Source organism: Bos indicus, unplaced genomic scaffold (assembly GCF_029378745.1).
Source record: "Bos indicus isolate NIAB-ARS_2022 breed Sahiwal x Tharparkar unplaced genomic scaffold, NIAB-ARS_B.indTharparkar_mat_pri_1.0 scaffold_46, whole genome shotgun sequence".
In the NCBI taxonomy this organism is placed as follows: Eukaryota; Metazoa; Chordata; class Mammalia; order Artiodactyla; family Bovidae; genus Bos; species Bos indicus.
The window spans coordinates 222,868-244,532 of NW_027223715.1; the positions used below are offsets into that span (position 1 = coordinate 222,868).

At 42.7% G+C, this 21,665-nt stretch overlaps 1 protein-coding gene across 1 annotated transcript in view; it reads left to right on the top strand.

Annotated features, from left to right (window-relative positions):
- The window catches only part of LOC139181975 (GTPase IMAP family member 8-like), a 77,516-nt gene extending 56,114 nt beyond the window's left edge, over positions 1 to 21,402 (top strand). The window contains 2 exon segments of the mRNA XM_070785460.1: positions 4,332 to 4,448; positions 21,319 to 21,402. Coding sequence (XP_070641561.1) covers positions 4,332 to 4,448; positions 21,319 to 21,402 — 201 coding nt within the window.
- Positions 21,403 to 21,665: the final 263 nt, after the last annotated feature.

Below are 21,665 nucleotides of genomic sequence, written 5' to 3' on the forward strand. Positions count from 1 at the left end.
TTTTCTTCCAAGGAGCAAGTGTCTTCTAATTTCATGGCTGCAGTCACTATCTGCAGTGATTTTGGAGCCCCCCAAAATAAAGTCTGACACTGTTTCCACTGTTTCCCCATCTATTCCCCATGAAGTGATGGGACCAAATGCCATAATCTTAGTTTTCTGAATGTTGAGCTTTAAGCCAACTTTTTCACTCTCCTCTTTCACTTTCATCAAGAGGCTTTTTAGTTCCTCTTCACTTTCTTCCATAAGGGTCGTGTCATCTGCATATCTGAGGTTACTGATATTTCTCCCGGCAATCTTGATTCCAGCTTGTGCTTCATCCAGCCTGGTATTTCTCATGATGTACTCTGCATATAAGTTAAACAAGTAGGGTGACAATATATAGCCTTAATGTATGCCTTTCCCAATTTGGATGATCCAGTCTGTTGTTCCATGTCCAGTTCTAACTGTTGCTTTTTGACCTGCATACAAATTTCTCAGGAGGCAGATAAGATGGTCTGGTATTCCCATCTCTTTAAGAATTTTCCACAGTTTGTTGTGATCCACACAGTGTCACAACAGTCTTTGGTATTAGCTTTCTTGAATATTTTGACTGTTGAATTTCATCAACTCAGAAAAAAAATTCAACCATTATCACTTTAAAGTCTACCTGGGTCTTCCCTTGTGGTCCAGTGATTAAGACTTTGCTTTCCAATGAAGAGGGTGTGGGTTCAATCTCTAGTCTGGGAGCTATGATCCCACATGCCTCAGGCCAAAGAACAAAAAACAGAAGCAATATGTAACAAATTCAGTTAAGACTTTAAAAACCATCCACATAAAAATAATCTTAAAAAAATAAAATAAAATCTCCCTCTATCCTATTCTCTCTCTCCTTTGTTCTGTAAGCATCTTTTGTCTCTTTAAATTGCCTTCTGGTCATTTCTCTTTCAAAACTATCATCCCCTTCACTAACTAAAAACCACTGACTTTGTATCACCCTTCATTGAGGGAGTGGCCTTTTGGAGTTAGTGTTAAAAGTTCCTCTATTAGACACCACCTTGAATCCCCCATTGCCTTTGACTCTGATTTTCATGTCATTATGGCTTACATCTGCTGCTGTATTCTACTTGCCACCTTCACTTAGTTCTGTTCCGAGAAAGCTTGTTATTTGCCTCTCTCCTATGCTTTTAAGAAAATGTGTGAAATATGTTTTCAGCATTTTTAGTTAATTTTAGTGGATGGATTAATAATGTAGATATCTGAAAAAGAAATCTATTTTCTTTTGGTCAGTTTTTTTTTTCTCCTGTTTTTGTTTGTTAAGTTAATGGCTCCTCTAGGGTTATTATTATTATTTTTTCTGTTTATCTTTGTCTCTTTCATCTCTCCATCGTATTGCAGTTTGTCTTCAAATGGCAGTTCTCCTTGATTGCCTTTTCATATTTTGGAGTAAATCATTACAAAAACTGGAAGTTCCACCTGTGAGTGAATGTTCTGAGTACAGGCTTCACCTGAGGTGACTGAAGGACAGGCTATTATGGAGAGGGAACCCAAAATGCCACAATGCAGAGGATTTTCTCTGGAGATGTTCTAATCTTTAGGGCAGAATCCTCCAGTTATGCACTCAGGAAAAGAGACCTTGAAGTGTGAGCTTCTGAACAGGAGAATGTGAGGAGACAGTTGGGCTAGCTGTCTTATGGCCATATCCTGAACGAATCCTCAGCCCCATCCAGTCGCAGCTGAAATATCTGAAGCCCACCTCCCCATGGAGCTTCTGTCTCCTCTGCAGATGTCTCAGAGATAGCCTCTCTTGGGGCCATGTTGACTGTGGAGGTTCTGCCCCAGTGCTTCTTCCAGAAATTGTTGAATCCTCTTGTATCTGATATTTATGCTTCTAAGTTCTCTATGCAAAGAAATAGAGGAAAACAATAGAGTGAGAAAGACTAGTGATCTCTTCAAGAAAATTAGAGATACCAAGGGAACATTTCATGCAAAGATGGGCACGATAAAGGACAGAAATGGTATGGACCTAACAGAAGCAGAAGATATTAAGAAGAGGTGGCAAGAATACACAGAAGAACTACACAAAAGAGATCTTCATGAACTAGATAATCACGATGGTGTGATCACTCACCTAGAGCCAGACATCCTGGGGTGCAAAGTCAAGTGGGCCTTAGAAAGCATTCCTATGAACAAAGCTAGTGAAGGTGATGGAATTCCAACTGAGCTATTTCAAATTCTAAAAGATGATGCTGTGAAACTGCTGCACTCAATATGCCAGTAAATTTGGAAAACTCAGCAGTGGCGACAGGACTGGAAAAAGTCAGTTTTCCTTCCAATCCCAAAGAAAGGCAATGCCAAAGAATGTTCAAACTACTGCACAATTGCATTCATTTCACACACTAGCAGAGTAATACTCAAAATTCTCCAATCTAGACTTCAGCAGTACATGAACTGAGAAATTTCAGAAGTAAAATCTGGATATAGAAAAGGCAGAGGGGCCAAAGATCAAATCACCAACATTCGTTGGATCATAGAAGAAGCAAGGGAATTCCAGAAGAGCATCTACTTCTGCTTCATTGACTACACTAAAGCCTTTGACTGTGTGGATCACAACAAACTGGAAAATTCTTAAGAGATGGGAATACCAGACTATCTTACCTGCCTTCTGAGAAACGTGTATGCAGGTCAAGAAGCCACAGTTAAAACCAGATGTGGAACAATGGGCTGGTTCCAAATTGGGAAAGAACTACATCATGGCTGTGTACTGTCACTTTGCTTATTTAACTTACATGCAGAGAACATCATGTGAAATGCTGGGCTGCATGAAACACAAGCTGGAATCAAGATTGCCAGGAGAAATAACAATAACTTCAGATATGCAGATGACACCACCCTTATGGCAGAAAATGAAGAAGAACTAAAGAATCTCTTGATGAAAGTGAAAGAGGAGAGTGAAAAAGCTGGCTTATAACTCAACATTCAAAAAATGAACATCTTGGCATCCAGTCCCATCACTTCATGGCCAACAGGTGGGGAAACAATGAGAAGTGAGAGACTTTATTTTCTTAGGCTCCAAAATCACTGCAGATGGTGACTGCAGCCATGAAATTAAAAGACACTTGCTCCCTGGAAGAAAAGCTTTGACGAATCTAGACAGCATACAAAAAGTAGAGACATTACTTTCCCAACAAAGGTCCATCTAGTCAAAGCTATGATTTTCCCACTAGTCATATATGGATGTGAGAGTTGGACCATAAAGAAGGCTGAGCACTGAAGAGTTAATGCTTTTGAACTGTGGTTTTGGAGAAGACTCTTGAGAGTCCCTTGGACTGCAGGTGATCCAACCAGTTAATCCTAAAGAAAGTCAGTCCTGAAGATTCATTGCAATGACTGATGCTGAAGCTGAAACTCCAATACTTTGGCCACCTGATGCGAATAACTGACTCTTTGGAAAAGACCCCGATGCTGGGAAAGATTGAAAGCAGAAGGACAAGAGGACAACAGAAGATGAGATGGTTCAATGGCATCCCTGACTTGATGGACATGAATTTGAGCAAGCTCCGGGAGTTGGTGATGGACAGGTAGGCCTGGCCTGCTGCAGTCCATGGGGTCGTGAAGAGTCAGATAGGACTCAACGACTGAAAAACAAGTTTTCTCTATGACATCCTGATTTTAGGAAGGTTTTCGAAAAGAGAATATCTGTGGTCTATAATTGATCTCAGTTCATTTTCTAGAATGGCTGGCATATGACCAGTTTGTCATCTCAATGCTGAAATCCCTGTCTCCTGTTACAAAGAGATAAAACATAATAAGAGAAAATGAGCAAACTACTTTTACATGTTTATACAGATTGTTTTGGTCACCATTTACAACTTGGAAATAGAGAAATTCTAATGCAAATTTCATGCTGCTTCAAAATAGGCAATAATAAAAAATAATTGACTTGTTTTCTATAAGCAGTTTACACTTTGAAAACTTCATTGTCAGGATTCTAAAAGGCATTGGAAGGCAGAGCAACCTGTGTGCACTGATTGCACTGATTCTTCCACTCAGCTCACAGCAGAGCTGTGACTGTCCTCAATCAGGCCTCCTCAACATGTCTAAATCCATTGTGAGCATCACCCATGTAGTGGGGAAGTGGACCTTGCATCTTGACGTTTCTATCCTGTGAAGCGACCACAGCTATGAGTGACAGGTAAGGTCAAAGATGAAGGAGATGAAATGGTTTCAGCAATATCCTGGAGAATTTTAGCAGCCATTCTTATTATTGTGAGAAGATTCTGAGAAAGGGGCAAACCACAGACTTCGTGGGGACTGTGCTGTTATGTATGTGAAAATCATCCTCTTTACCGCAGAAGCATGGCGGCTCCGATGGAACGCACAGAAGTGTAGCCGAGAGGGGCAATCCCACGTCCAAGGAGCAGCGGCTGCTCGGGCGCAGGAGGGCTGAGAGGAGCTACTCCACGTTCAAGGTCAGGAGGGGCGCTGTGAGGAGATACCCCTCGTGCAAGGTAAGGAGCAGTGGCTGCACTTTGCTGGAGCAGCCATGAAGAGATAACCCATGTCCAAGGTAAAAGAAATCCAAGTAAGATGGTAGGTGTTGCAACAGGGCATCAGAGGGCAGAAAACTGAAACCATAATCACATAGAACTAGCCACACTGAAACCATAATCACAGAAAACTAGCCAATCTGATCACATGGACCACAGCCTTGTCTAACTCAATGAAACTAAGCCATGCCATGTGGGGCCACCCAAGAGGGGCAGGTCATGGTGGAGAAGTCTGACAGAATGTGGTCCACTGGAGAAGCGAATGGCAAACCACTTCAGTATTTTTGCCTTGAGAACCCCATGAACAGTGTGAAAAGGCAAAAAGATAGGACACTGAAAATGAATTCCCCAGGTCAGTATGTGCCCAATATGCTACTGGAGTTCAGTGGAGAAATAACTCCAGTAAGAATGAAGGGATGGGGCCAAAGCAAAAACAATACCCAGTTGTGGATGTGACTGGTGACAGAAGCAAGGTCTGATGCTGTAAAGAGCAATATTGCATAGGAACCTGGAATGTTAGGTCCATGAATCAAGGCAAATTGGAAGTGGTCAAACAAGAGATGGCAAGAGTGAACATTGACATTTTAGGAATCAGCGGACTAAGATGGACTGGAATGGGAGAATTTAACTCAGATGACCATTATATCTACTACTGTGGGCAGGAATCCCTCAGAAGAAATGGAGTAGCCATCATAGTCAACAAAAAAGTCTGAAATGCAGTACTTGGATGCAATCTCAAAAATAACAGAATGATCTCTGTTTGATTCCAAGGCAAACCATTCAATATCATGGTAATCCAAGCCTATGCCCCAACCAGTAATGCTGAAGAAGCTGAAGTTGAACGGTTCTATGAAGACCTACAAGACCTTTTAGAACTAACACCCAAAAAAGATGTCCTTTTCATTATAGGGGACTGGAATGCAAAAGTAGGAAGTCAAGAAACACCTGGAGTAACAGGCAAATTTGGCCTTGGAATACGGAATGAAGGAGGGCAAAGGCTAATAGAGTTCTGCTAAGAGAACACACTGGTGATAGCAAACACCCTCTTCCAACAACACAAGAGAAGATTCTACACATGGACGTCACCAGATGGTCACACCGAAATCAGATTGATTATATTTTTTGCAGCCAAAGATGGAGAAGCTATATATAGTCATCAAAAGCAAGACCGGGAGCTGACTGTGACTCAGATCATGAACTCCTTATTGCCAAATTCAGACTGAAATTGAAGAAAGTGGAGAAAACCACTAGACCCTTCAGGTATGACCTAAATCAAATCCCTTATGAGGATACAGTGGAAGTGAGAAATAGATTTAAAGGACTAGATCTGATAGAGTGCCTGATGAACTATGGACTGAGGTTCGTGACATTGTACAGGAGACAGGGATTAAGATCATCTCCATGAAAATGAAATGCAAAAAAGCAAAATGCCTGTTTGAGTAGGCCTTATAAATAGCTGTGAAAAGAAGAGAAGTGAAAAGCAAAGAAGAAAAGGAAAGATATTCCCATCTGATTGCAGAGTTCCAAAAATAGCAAGGAGAGATAAGAAAGCCTTCCTCAGCAATCAATGCAAAGAAATAGAGGAAAACAACAGAATGGGAAAGACTAGAGATCTCTTCAAGAAAATTAGAGATATCAAGGGAATATTTCATGCAAAGATGGGCTTGATAAAGGACAGAAATGGTATGGACCTAACAGAAGCAGAAGATATTAAGAAGAGGTGGCAAGAATAAACAGAAGAACTGTACAAAAGAGATCTTCATGACCCAGATAATCACGATGGTGTGATCATTCACCTAGAGTCAGACATCCTGGAATATGAAGTCAAGTGGGCCTTAGAAAGCATCACTACAAACAAAGCTAGTGGAGGTGACTGAATTCCAGTTGAGCTATTTCAAATCCTGAAAGATGATGCTGTGAAAGTGCTGCACTCAATGTACCAGCCAATTTGGAAAACTCAGCAGTCGCCACAGGACTGGAAAAAGTCAATTTTCATTCCAATCCCTAAGAAAGGTAATGCCAAAGAATGCTCAACCTACTGCACAGTTGCACTCATCCCACGCGCTAGTAAAGTAATGCTCAAAATTCTCCAAGGCTTCAGCAGTACACGAACCGTGAACTTCTGGATGTTCAAGCCTGTTTTAGAAAAGGCAGAGGAACCAGAGATCAAACTGCCAACATCTGCTGGATCATCGAAAAAGCAAGAGAGCTCCAGAAAAATGTGTATTTCTGCTTTATTGACTATGCCAAAGCCTTTGACTGTGTGGATCACAATAAACTGTGGAAAATTCTGAAAGAGATGGGAATACCACACCATCTGACCTGTCTCTTGAGCAACCTGTATGCAGGTCAGGAAGCAACAGTTAGAACTGGACATGGAACAACAGACTGGTTCCAAATAGGAAAAGGAGTTCGTCAAGGCTGTATATTGTCACTGTGCTTATTTAACTTATATGCAGAGTACATCATGAGAAATGCTAGTGTGGAAGAATCACAAGCTAGAATCAAGATTGCTGGGATAAATATCAATAACCTGAGATATGCAGATGACACCATTATTATGGCAGAGAGTGAAGAGGATCTAAAAAGCCTCTTGATGAAAGTGAAAGAGGAGAGTGAAAAAGTTGGCTTAAAGCTCAACATTCAGAAAACTAAGATCATGGCATCTGGTCCCATCACTTCATGGGAAATAGATGGGGAAACAGTGGAAGCAGTGTCAGACTTTATATTTTTGGGCTTGAAAATCACTACAGATGGTGATTGCAGCCATGAAATTAAAAGACGCTTACTCCTTGGAAGGAAAGTTATGACTAACCTAGATAGCATATTAAAAAGCAGAGATATTACTTCGTCAACAAAGGTCCATCTAGTCAAGGCTATGGTTTTTCCAGTGGTCATGTATGGATGTGAGAGTTGGACATAGAAGAAACCTGAGCACTGAAGAATTGATGCTTTTGAACTGTGGTGTTGGAGAAGACTCTTGGGAGTCCCTTGGACTGCGAGGAGATCCAATCAGTCCATCTTAAAGGAGATCAGTCCTGGGTGTTTATTGCAAGGACTGATGTTTGAAGCTGAAACTCCAATAGTTTGGCCACCTCATGTGAAGAGTTGACTCATTGGAAAAGACCCGAATACTGGGAAGGATTGGGGGCAGTAGGAGAAGGGGACGACAGAGGATGAGATGGCTGGATGGCATCACCAACTCGATGCACATGAGTTTGGGTAGACTCTGGGAGTTGGTGATGGACAGGGAGGCCTGGCGTGCTGTGATTCATGGGGTCGCAGAGTTGGACGTGCGCCTGAAGCGACTTAGCAGCAGCAGCAGGTTGGTTATAACGCTTCTTTCAAGGAGCAAGCGTCTTTTGATTTCATGACTGTAGTCACCTCTGTAGTGTTTTTGGAGCTCCCCCAAATAAAGTCTGTCACTATTTCCACCGTTTCCCCATATATTTGCCATGAAGTTTTGGAACCATATGCCATGATCTTAGTTTTCTGAATGTTGAAAATGTTGTTTCTCCTCTTTCGGTTTCGTCAAGAGGCTCTTTAATTCTTCTTTGCTTTCTGCCATAAAGGCGGTGTCATCTGCATATCCGAGGTTATTGATATTGAGAAGATAATATGTGGGTTGAAACATTGTTGTCAAATTAAGAAGCACAAACAGGAAATGCTTTAAAAGAGCAGAAACTATTGAAAGTAAAACTGCAAAGCCTTTGAGGCTTTGAGCTTCAAGAGGTGGAAAAATAGATCCCAATTGTGTATGGGTAGAAACCCAAATTTACATTGTAAAAGGGCCTGGACACAAGGTAGTGTGATAACTTGAGCCAGTTTTACAATCAGTCTCCCACAATTGACTATCCTGCTCACATCCAATTGTGCCTAAATTGTGTATTTTTCTTTATTGAATTTTAATTTGCGTAAAGTAAAATTAATGCATTTTTTTCAGTATATTCAATAATCAATTAAAAATATTTTTAAGTCTTGGTATTTGTCATTAGTTTGTACATGTGTTTACATGTTGAAATGAACATTCGTTTTACTTTATTTGTCATTGTATTAATGTCATTTGTTTCATCTATTGATTTGTGAATGTGGCACCATCCTTGAATCCTTGGATAAGTCTCAGTTGATCATGGTGCATGATGGTCTTAATGTATGTTAAATTTGGTTTGCTATTACTTTTTTGAATCTATATTTGTCAAGGGTATTTTTTTGTAATGGCCTTGTATTTAAAAAAAATAGTATTGGTCTATTTGGCCTCAAAATATGTTTGGAAGTGTTCCTTTCTCTCCAATTTTTTGGAAGAATTTGAGAAAGATTGGTATTAATTTTCAAAATGTTTGGTTAAATTCACCAGTGAAGCTTATGGTATAGGCTTTTCCTTGTTGGGAGGTTTTCATTACTGTTTCAATCTCTGTACTCATTATTAGTCTGTTTAAAATTTCTGTTTCTTTATGATTAAGTCTTGGTAGGTTGTGTATTTTTAAGAATTTATCTATTTCTTCTAGTTTATCCATTTTTCTTAAAAAAAAAAAACTCCATCTCTTAGTTTTGTTGATCCTTTCTATTGAAAAAATATACCTAGATGGCTGCAATTTTTCAGCTTTATTGAATTTTAAAAAAGATTTATTTTTTCATTCAGCACAGTGTGGCTTGTGGAATCTTAGTTCCCGGACCAGGGATCAAACCCTGTGCCTGCATGCAGTGGAAATGAGGAACCCTAACCATTGTACTGCCAGGTAATTCCTTCCATTGTGATTTTTTAAAAAAAGATTATTTTTGACGTGGACCATGTTTAAAGTCTTTAACTTATTACAATATTGTTTCTTCTTTATGTTTTGTTTTTTTGGTCACCAGGCATGTGGAATATCAGTTCCCTGGCCAGAGATTGAATGTGTGTCCCTGCATTGGCAGGCAGATCCTTAACCACTGGACCCTCCATTGTGGTGTTTAAATGCATTCTTTTCTTCAGTGGTTAAAGGAGATGAAACATATATGTCTAATAGACCATAAAATGGGCTGTTTTAGTTAAAGTTCAAGTTAAATCATGTATAAACCAGTGTGAATTTCCCATGCCCCTCTTCCATCATGATGATCTGTGATGATTGGTCTTTGAAGCTACTGTTGTAATTGTCTTGGTGTGCCATACACTGCACCCATATAGGACAGTGAACTTGACTGGGAAATGCGTGTGTTCTGATTGCTCCTCTAAGCAGCCCTTCACCTGTCTCTCTTTCTCTCTTTGGGTCTCACTCTGCCTAAGAAACAATACTATTGAAATTAGGCAATTAATAACCCAAATGCTGGCCTCTAACTATTCAAGCAAAAGTAAGGGTTCACACATCACTTAGTTTGAATCAAAAGTTAAAAATGGTGAAACTTAGTGAGAAAGGCATGTCAAAATCCAAGACAGGCTGAAAGCTAGGTTTCTTTTGCCAAACATTTAGCTGAATTATGAAAGCAAAGGAAAAGTTCTTGAGGGAAATCCCAAAGAAAGTTTATGCCAAAGAGTGCTCAAACTACCGCACAATTGCACTTATCTCACACGCTAGTAAGGTAATGCTCAAAATTCTCCAAGCCAGGCTTCAGCAATATGTGAACCGTGAACTTCCAGATGTTCAAGCTGGTTTTTGAAAAGGCAGAAGAACCAGAGATCAAATTGCCAACATCCACTGGATCATGGGAAAAGCAAGAGAGTTCCATAAAAACATCTATTTGTGCTTTATTGACTATGCCAAAGCCTTTGACTGTGTGGATCACAATAAATTGTGGAAAATTCTGAAAGAGATGAGAATACCAGACCACCTGACTTGCCTCTTGAGAAGCCTCTGTGCAGGTCAGGAAGCAACAGTTAGAACTGGACATGGACCAACAGATTGGTTCCAAATAGGAAAAATAGTACATCAAGGCTTTATATTGTCACCCTGCTTATTTAACTTATATGCAGAGTACATCATGAGAAACGCTGAGCTGGAAGAAGCACAAGCTGGAATCAAGATTGCTGGGAGAAATATCAATAACCTCAGATATGCAGATGACACCATCCTTATGGCAGAAAGTGAAGAGGAACTAAAAAGCCTCTTGATGAAAGTGAAAGAGGAGAGTGATAAAGTTGGCTTAAAGCTCAACATTCAGGAAACTAAGATCATGGCATCCAGTCCCATCACTTTATGGCAAATAGATGGAGAAACAGTGGAAGCAGTGTCAGACTTTATATTTTTGGGCTCGAAAATCACTACAGATGGTGATTGCAGCCATGAAATTAAAAGACGCTTACTCCTTGGAAGGAAATTTATGACCAACCTAGATCGCATATTAAAAAGCAGAGACATTACTTTGTCAATAAATGTCCCTCTAGTCAAGGCTGTGGTTTTTCCAGTGGTCATGTATGGATGTGAGAGTTGGACTGTGAAGAAAGCTGAGCGCTGAAGAATTCTTTTGAACTGTGGTGTTGGAGAAGACTCTTGAGAGTCCCTTGGACTGCAAGGAGATCCAACCAGTCCATCCTAAAGGAGACCAGTCCTGGGTGTTCATTGGAAGGACTGATGCTGAGCTGAAACTTCAATACGTTGGCCACCTCATGTGAAGAGTTGGCTCATTGGAAAAGACCCTCATGCTGGGAGGGATTGGGGGCAGGAGGAGAAGGGGACGACAGAGGATGAGATGGCTGGATGGCATCACCAACTCGATGCATATGAGTTTGGGTAGACTCTGGGAGTTGGTGATGGACAGGGAGGCCTGGCGTGCTGTGATTCATGGGGTCGCACAGAGTCGGATGCGCCTGAAGCAACTTAGCAGCAGCAGCAGCAGCAGGTTGGTCATAACTTTTCTTCCAAGGAGCATAACCATAACCTCCCTCAGACAGAGGATGAGATGGCTGGATGGCATCACCGACTTTATGGACATGAATTTTGGTGAACTCCGGGAGTTGGTGATGGAGAGGGAGGCCTGGGATGCTGCAATTCATGGGGTTGCAAAGAGTTGGACATGACTGAGCGACTGAACTGAACTGAACTGAACTGAAAGGTACTACTCCAGTGAACTTAGAATGTTAAGAAAATGAGATAGCTATTCTGATATGGGAGAGTTTTAGTAGCCACAGCACTCTTTTATGCTAAAGCCTAATCCAGAGAAAGGTCCAAACTCTATTGAATTCTCTAAAGACTAGGAGAGGTGAAGAAGCTGCAAAAGAAAAGTTTGAAACTAGCAGAAGTTGGTTAATGGAGTTTGAGGAAAGAAGCCATCTCCATAACATAAATGTGCAAGGTGAAGCAGCCAAAGCTGATGTAGAAATGCATGTAAGTTATTCAGAAGATCTAGCTAAGATAATGAATGAAGGTGTCTACACTGAACAACAGATTTCCAGTGTAGGTGAAACAGATTTATCTTGGGAAAAATTGCTGTCTAGGACTTTCATAGCTACAGAGGAGAAGTCAATCATGTATGCATGCTTAGTTGCTAAGTCATGTCTGACTCTTTGCAATCCCATGGACTGTAGTCCACTAGGCTCCTGTATCCATGGGATTCTCCAGGCAAGAATACTGAAGTGGGTTGCCATTTCTTCCTCCAGAGGATCTTCCTGACCCAGGGATCGAACCTGTGTCTCCTGCAGTTCCTGCCTTGGCAGGAGGATTCTTGACCACTAGCACCACCTGGGAAGTCCAGAGAAGTCAATGCCTGACCTCAAATCTTCAAAGAACAGGCTGACTCTTGTTAGAGGTTAACATAGCTGGTGACTTTAAGTTGAAGCCAATGCTCATTGGCCATTTTGAAAACCCTGGGGTCCTTAAGAATTATGCTAAATCTCCTCTGCCTGTGCCTTACACCTGGAACAACAAACCTTGGATGACAGCCCATCTGTTTGCAACATGGTTTACTGAAGATGTTAAGCCCACTGTTGAGACCTACCGCTCAGGGAAAAAGATTCCTTTTAAAACATTACTGCTAATTGACGATGGAAGAAGCACAAGCTGGAATCAAGATTGCTGGGAGAAATATCATTAACCTCAGATATGCAGATGACACCACCCTTATGGCAGAGAGTGAAGAGGAACTAAAAAGCCTCTTGATGAAGGTTAAAGAGGAGAGTTAAAAAGTTGGCTTAAAACTCAACATTCAGAAAATGAAGATCATGGCATCTGGTTCCATCATTTCATGGCAAATAGATGGGGAAACAGTGGAAACAGTGTCAGACTTTATTTTTTTGGGCTCCAAAATCACTGCAGATGGTGACTGCAGCCATGAAATTAAAAGATACTTGCTCCTTGGAAGAAAAGCTATGATAAACCTAGACAACATATTAAAAAGCAGAGACATTACTTTGCCAACAAAGGTCCGTCTAGTCAAGGCTATGCTTTTTCCAGTGGTCATGTATGGATGTGAGAGTTGGACTGTGAAGAAAGCCAAGTGCTGACGAATTGATGCTTTTGAACTGTGGTGTTGGAGAAGACTCTTGAGAGTCCCTTGGACTGCAAGGAGATCCAACCAGTCCATTCTGAAGGAGATCAGCCCTGGGATTTCTTTGGAAGGAATGATGCTAAAGCTGAAACTCCAGTACTTTGGCCACCTCATGTGAAGGGTTGACTCATTGGAAAAGACTCTGATGCTGGGATGGATTGGGGGCAGGAGGAGAAGGGGACGACAGAGGATGAGATGGCTGGATGGCATCACTGACTCGATGGACATGAGTCTGAGTGAACTTCGGGAGTTGGTGATGGACAGGGAGGCCTGGTGTGCTGCGATTCATGGGGTCGCAAAGAGTTAGACAGGACTGAGTGACTGAACTGAACTGAATTGGTCACACAAGAGCTTTGATGGAAATGTACTGTGAGATTAATGTTGTTTTCATGCCTGTGAACAGATCCATTCTATAGCCCTTGTATCAAGGAGTAATTTTGACTTTTGAATCTTATTATTTAGGGAATACACTTCATAAGGCTATAGCTACCATATATAGTGATTCCTTTGATGCATCTGGGAAAAGTTAGTAGTAAACCATCTGGAAAGGCCTCATCATTCCAGATGCCATTAAGAATATTCATGATTCATGGGAAGAAGTCAAAGTATCAACATTGTTGTTTGAAAGAAGTTTGAGTTTGAAAGAAGCTGATTCTAGTCCTCATAGGTGATTTTAAGGGACTCAACACATGAAATTAAAAGATACTTGCTCCTTGGAAGAAAAGCTATGACAAACCTAGACAGCATATTAAAAAGCAAAGACATAACTTTGCCACAAAAGTCCATATAGTCAAAGCTATGGTTTTTCCAGTAGTCATGTAAAAGAAAGCTTAGCACTGAAGCATTGATGCTTTGGAACTGTGGTGCTGGAGAAAACTCTTGAAAGTCCCTTTGACAGCAAGGAGATCAAACCAGTCAATCCTAAAGGAAATCAATCCTGAATATTCTTTGGAAGAACTGATGGCTTCCCTGGTAGCTCAGGTGGTAAAGAATCCACCTGCAATGCAGGAGACCCTGGGTTGGGAAGTTCCCCTGGAGAAGGGATAGGCTACCCAACCCAATTATTCTTGGGCTTCCCTGGTGGCTCAGATAGTAAAGAATCTGCCTGCAATGCAGGAGACCTAGGTTTGTTCCCTGGGTTGGGAAGATCCCCTGGAGGAGGGCATGGAACCCACTCCAGTGTTCTTGTCTTGAGAATCTCCAGACAGAGGAGCCTGGTGGACTATAGGTCATGGGGTCCCAAAGAGTCGGATACGACTGAGTGACTAATCACAGCACATGCTGTAGCTGAAGCTACAGTACTTTGGCCGCCTGATGCAAAGAGTTGACTCATTGGAAAAGACCCTGATGCTGGGAAAGATTGAAGGCAGGAGAAAAAGGGAGAGACAGAGGATGAGATGGTGGATGACATCACTGACTCAATGGAAATGAGTTTGAGCAAACTCTGCGAGATAGTGAAGGACAGGGAAGCCCAGAGTGCTGCAGTCCATGTGGTCACAAAGAGTCAGACACAACTTAGTGACTGAACAATAACAACAATTGATAAAGCAGCAGCAGAGTTTGAGAAAATTGATTCTAATTCTGAAAGAAGCTCTACCATGGGTAAAATGCTGAGAAATAGCAATGCATGTTACAGAGAAATCATTTATTAAAGGAAGAGTTAATTGATGTGACAAACTCCATTGCTGTCTTATCTTAAAGGAATTGCCCCAGCCACACCAGCCTTAAGCAGCCATCACCTTCACCTTGATTAGTCAGCAGTCCTCAACATTGAGGTAAGCCAAAAGATTATTACTCACCAAAGGCTTAGATGATGGTTGTCAGTGATTTTAAATTCAGATATGTACATTGTTTTTTAAACAAAACGCTATTGCACACTTAATAGACTAGTGTAGTTGAACATAGCTTTTATGTGCACTGGGAAGCTAAAAACTTGGTGTGATATTAACTTGATTGCAGTGATCTGGAACCAAATCGACAATGTTTCTGAGGTATGCCTGTGTAAGAGGACTGTTTCCAGACACTGAGCAACAGGCTGCTCTGGACTGATCCATAGATGGGTCAGATGGATGGAAAGTGGAAGTGGATGACAAGTGGGATCGACACAAAAGAATGACAGACAATAGCAAATAACTGGATAAATGAAGAAAGATTATTTTCATCATTCAAATTTTTCCTAAAGATAGTTGGCTTTTAAAGACAAAGCTAGAAGAATATATCGCTGAGTTTATATTCTGTTGTTCTTTTGTCACTAAGTCATGCCTGACACTTTTGTGACTCCATGGACTGTAGCCTGCCAGGCTTCTCTGTCCATGGGATTTCCTAGGCAAGAATACTGGAGTGGGTTGCCATTTTTTTTCTCCAGAGGATCTTCCTGACCCAAGGATTGAGCCCTAGTCTCCTGCATTGGCAGGTGGATTTTTTACCACTGAGTCAACAGGGAAGCCTGTTTGTATTTTACTTAAATGTAAAAGGTATAATATAAATAATGCAGAAGATGGGAGGGAAGAAGTAAAATATAGTGTTCTAAAGAACTTCCAGTATATGTGAAGTGATATAACCCTCTCTGAACAGAGGATGAGAAATTAAATGTTCATATTCTTGAGAGTCCCTGGAACTGCAAGGAGATCCAACCAATCTATCCTAAAGGAGATCAGTCTTGGGTACTCATTGGAAGGACTGATGTTGAAGCTGAAACGCCAATACTTTGGCCACCTGATGTGAAAAGCTGACTCATTTGAAAAGACCCTGATGCTGGGAAAGATTGCAGGTGAGAGGAGAAGGGAATGACAGAGGATGAGATGGTTGGATGGCATCACTGACTCTATGGATGTGAGTTTGAGTAAACTCCAGGAGCTGGTGATGGACAGGGAGGCCTGGCATACTGTATTCCATGGGGTCACAGAGTCAGACATAACTGAGTGACTGAACTGAACTGATTGTAAATTGTGGAGCAACCACTAAGAAAATAAAATCAGGTATAGCTGGCAAAGCAATAGTGGAAATAAAATGAAAACTTAAAAATTCATCATAAAAAAAGCAGAGAAAAAGAAAAAAAAAGACAGGTGGGATAAACATAAAGAAGCAAATAGAAAGATGATGAATTTAAACACAACTTTATCAAAATCATATTAGATGCAAGTTATCTCAACTCTTCAAGTATAAGACAGATAGGGTAAAAAACCAAGACCTACCTGCAAACTGTCTAAGGAAATCTCACTCTAAATATCAAGACACAGAGAGGTGAAAGTAGAAGAGTTGAAAATATATATGATGCATAGATTAAGAACATGAAGCCTACAGTGGCTATAATATCAGTGGTTTCAGGACAATACTATCTCTATCTCAGGGCTAAAGGAGGACACTTCATCTTGGTAAAGGAGGACACTTTTCTTGGTAAAAAGGCTAATGCATCAACAAGACACAGTAATTTGAATGTGATGCTCCTCATATGTAACTGAGATTCAGAAAAATCCCAGAGAACTTCAAAATTCAAGAAGTAAAAATGGATAGAAATAAATGGGGAAAAATAGGCAAGTCCACAGTTAGAGTTGGAGATTTAAACACTCATTTACCAATAATATTTATTATTTCCCTTTTCCCTTAAGATTGAACACAGACAAGGGAAGGAAATTGTGTTTCATAATTCAGATTTCTTCCCATCAAAGACTTATGGTTTCATTTCCCCATTTCCCACAACCTAACCTTGAGTGGGTGTGTTGGGATGAAGAGATGCATGGAGGAACAGAAGGAGAATGAATTCAAAGACTTAGACTGTGGCTGTAGGTCCTGCACAGGGGGACGCTTTGTGCATGCCATCTAAGATTTATGGCCCTCAGTTTCCTCCTTTTTCCAAAAAAAGATAGTAGTCTCTCTTCTGGCTGAAAGTAAAGCCAGAGCCCCTGAAATCACTCAGCAGTTGGAGGTGGATGCTTGTTCACTAGGTGCTTTCACCTAGTGTCCCATGAGGCTGATTCTTGGCACGGCCTAGATGTGCACCCCTGACCAGGCAGCTGTTTCCCACATACAGTGAAAGGTACAAGACTAGAGTCATCTGAAGACAAATGCTTTTCCCCAGGATATAGAACTTACTAGACTATTTGCTGTCATGCTCTCCTTACTGAGGGTGAGCCAGTCAGTCAGTTCAGTAGCTCTGCTGCTAGATCACTTCAGTCGTGTCCAACTCTGTGTGACCCCATAGATGGCAGCCCAGCAGGCTCCCCGTCCCTGGAATTCTCCAGGCAAGAACACTGGAGTGGGTTGCCATTTCCTTCTCCAATGCATGAAAGTGAAAAGTGAAAGTGAAGTCGCTCAGTCGTATCCGACTCTTTGAGACCCCCATGGACTGCAGCCTACCAGGCTCCTCCGCCCATGGGATTTTCCAGGCAAGAGTACTGGAGTGGGGTGCCATTGCCTTCTCCGATTCAGTAGCTCAGTTGTGTCCAACTCTTTGCGACCCCATGAACCACAGCACGCCAGGCCTCCCTGTCCATCACCAACTCCCGGAGTCCACCCCAAACCCATGTCCATTGTGTCGGTGATGCCATCCAACCATCTCATCCTCTGTCGTTCTCTTCTCCTCCTGCCCTCAGTCTTTCCCAGCATCAGGGTCTTTTCAAATGAGTCAGCTCTCCACATTAGGTGGCCAAAGTATTGGAGTTTCAGCTTCAATATCAGTCCTTCCAATGAATACCTAGGACTGATCTCCTTTAGGATGGACTGGTTGGATCTCCTTGCAGTCCAAGGGACTCTCAAGAGTTTTCTCCAACACCACAGATCGAAAGCATCAATTCTTCTGCACTCAGCTTTCTTCACAGTCCAACTCTCACATCCATACATGACTACTGGAAAAACCATAGCCTTGACTAGATGGACCTTTGTTGGCAAAGTAATGTCTCTGCTTTTTTTTTTTTTTTTCCAGATAAAACTCTGCCATTTTGCAAAACAGAGACCAGGCAGGGATGGGAGGAGTTGAAACTATGGGACAAACAGTTAATTCAGTGGTTGTAGGAAGCTCTAAGCATCAAAGAGTCCTCTAGGTGGAGATAGAATAGGGAGAAGGTTCTGGAAAGGTTGGAAAAATCCAGTAACCCCAAAGGACTGATCTTAAAGACTTTGGCCATCTGGGGTGATTTATTCCACCAGCCCTGTGTGAGCTCCCTTTATTCTCTATGTAAGGATATCTACTCTGAGCCCAGGCCTGTGGGAATAAAGGGCGTGATAGCTGAATTGATCCAGGGGTGTTAGTCCTTCTAGGTCTTTTCCTTTTTATCTTTTCTTATCTTCCTCCTCAAGAGGCATTTATTACTCTTTTTGTCAGTTAAGGTTGCTAAAACAAATAGCAAAGACTAGGTGGTAATTAAGAAATATTTATTTCTTACTGCTCTGGAGGCTGGGAGGTCCAAGATCAAAGTGTGGAGATTTGGTGTCTGGGGAGAACCCACTTTCTGGTTGCTGTGTCCTCATCTTGTGGAGAGAGAGATCTAGTTTCTTCCTTTTCTTTGTTGTTGTTGTTGTTCAGTCGCTAAGTCCCCTCCAACTCTTTTGTGGCCCCATGGACTGTAGCCCACAGGCTCCTCTGTCCCGGAGATTTCCAAGGCAAGAATACTGGAGTGGGTTGTCATTTTTTCCTCCTGGGGATCTTCCCCATCCAGGGATTGATCCTGCATCTCCTGCATTGGCAGGTGGATTCTTTACACCGAGCCACTCAGGAAGCCCCCTAAAAAATGTACATAACTTTAAAAATACTTTATTGCTGAAAAGTACTAACCATCATCTGAGGCTTCAGCAAGTCCTAGTAGCAACATCTAAGGTCACTGACCACAGACCAGCGTAATAAATACAGTACGTCCCCTACATGGGGATCTTCAAGTTGTGAACTTTCAAAGACGCAAAGAATACATAAGCAAACGAACTTCTCTTTTCCTGTTCCTAGTATCAGGAAGGACCTCCGTGTACAGCTAAAGCTCCTGCTTAAAGTCAACATCCACTGAATCCTGAAGGGGCTTCCCTGAAATCTTGAAGAACGTGAAAAATCCGTGGAGCTGGACTACTGATAATGACAAAGGGAGAAGCAGAGGAAATGGGATGGCCCCTGGGCAAGTATTTTCTGTGCTTCTTTCACCCTTTGGTTAGGGTCAAACTGCCTGACTGCACACTGAAACTGCCCACCCTGGCCAGGCACCACAGTAACCACTTGCTTGAGTTACTTTATCATAGAAAGTCCTGGTAAGGAACACAAACTAATAAGCCACCACCAACCGGAAGAGTTCAGGAAAGGTCAAAAGAAGAAGCCACATGTTCTACCACCTCCCAGAATCCTTCTCACTTGCATCCATCTTGTCCGAGCAATGCATGCAGCACCAGGAAGGACCCTGAGCCAGAATGATTGGCCAAAGACAACCCGGAAACTAATCCCATCACCATGAAACCTAAGACTTTGAGCCACATGGCTGAGCAGTTCTCCTGGGTTCCCTTTCCCTACTGCTCTCCCCTCGGGAGACCCCTTCCCAATAGTCTCTTGCTTTGTCCGCTCGTGTGTCTCCTCAGACAATTCATTTCCAAGTGTTAGACAAGAGCCCCTTTTTGGGCCCTGGAAGGTGTCCCCCTTTCTGTGACACTTTGAGGGAGAATCAGAGCTCATATTTGAATGCTTTCAAAGGAGTTACTTTGGCGAACAGCCAAGGTAGAGCACAACTCTGTCTCCTCCTCTACTGTAAAATAGTCCTGGGTTCACCCTCCAGCTTTACTCTCCTAGGAAGTCAATAAAGGTGGAATGCCAATGTATCACTGAGAAACGCTGCTTCTGGGGCAAGAGATGCTTTCTCATTGAGGGGAGGCCTGGGAACCGACCATCTGCATCCTTGGAGGGAGGCCATCTTCCCGCAGTCCTGCTCCCAGATACTTTCTTTAGTGACTTTCCCTGGTCCAGTGCCTTCCCTGGAGGGAGGAGGAGACCACCCAGCCCAGAGGGCTTCAAGGTCTACTCCACCAGATCTGAAGTCTCCGCCTTCCTCTGCTCAGCCCAGTCTCCTCTGAGGGCCCTGGGCAGTGGGGGGAGCCAGGGTCCTGGGGAGGCCAAGACAGAAAGCTGGCTCCCTCCCAACCTTGATATCAGTGCCACTCTGTGTCATTTCACCCCCTTGGTGTCCCCATTCCTGTCCTGTCCTTCCCATCTCCACACCTCCCATTAAGGCTCAGGCCCTGATGGATGGCTGAGACGGAATTCTTTTCTTCTGAATGTGATGCCATGTTCCCAGACTCACACTTATTTAGTCCAACTGCCACATTGTTGCAGCGTGATCTTCCTGAAATTCCTAACTTGCTTAAAAACCTTGGTGAGAAAGCCCTTGAAACTGCCCAGCCTGGTCCCTCTCTGCCTCCTCCAGTGCTTCTCAATCTCCTGCCTGACCCAGCATTACCGGTTGGGACACAGACTTCAATTACTGTGATTCTGAATGGCTTGCCTGCTCCCTCTGCCTGAAGTCAGTCCTGGAGGGAGGGGCTGGCACGTTTCTAGAAGCCCCGGCCCCACCCTGGCCAGGGCTCCTCTGCCCCTGAGCCCGCACTCTCCTTCTGGTTGACATCCCACCATGGACAATTTTCTCTCACACCCATTTTTACTTTATTCATTGGCCGCACTGGGTTTTCATTGCTGCTCAGGCTTTCTCTAGTCATGACCAGCTAGGGCTACTCTTGCTTCCCTGTGTGGACGCTCACTTCCGGCTCACCCTCATTTTTATATGCCTTCCTCCTTCTACCACACAGGTGCCTTTGGCCTTACTTCTCTCAGATCACTGGTGCCCGGCAGAGACCCCGACCCTCGGCACTCAGCTATGTGTCAGTGGAGCGGGACTGGATGAAGTCAAGGAAGGGAAAGGCCAACTTGAGTTAGAAAATTTGTGAAGATTGCACTGAGGATGAGGTCCTTGGTCTGAGAATTCTGAGTTGCTTGGTGTTTCAAGGGCTTGAGGAGCTCACACATAACACTCCTTGCATGAGATTAGAATTGGTTATGGGACAGCAATGTTGAGATCAACCGCACCTTTATCACCAGTGGGGACATGGAGAGTGAATTGGGCATCACAGAGAGTTCATCACTTACCCACCCAGGGACAGGCTGCCTGTGCAACTGTGGGTCTTCCCTACAGGGTATGAAGGGACAGGCAGCTATCCCATAGAAGGAGAAGTTGGGAAGGGGTCACCCAGACCCTTCCTCATTTGATTTCCTCTTTCCACTGACTTGGTGACCACCACTCAGACTTCACCCCAGTGTCTGCTTGCTACTCTTTTCTACCACTGAAATGTGCAATGCCACCCTTTCCCCAAATTTCTACAGGTATCACACACGATTGTGCTGACCTTGGGGTTCAAGATGTTCCACTACATCCAAGCTCAACCCATGATGGAAAACCTCCTTTAAGATGGGGGTGGGCAAACCACAGCCTGCAGAGCAAATCCAGGCTGAGGCCAGTTCTGTGAGCTGAGGAGCGTTTTTACATTTTTGAATCATAGAAGAAGCAAGAGAATTTCAGAAAAACATCTACTTCTGCTTCATTGACTATGTTAAAACCTTTGACTGTGTGGATCACAACAAATTGTGGAACATTCTTAAACAGATGGGAATACCAGACCACGTTACCTGTCTCCTGAGAAACCTGTATGCAGGTCAAGAAACAATATTCA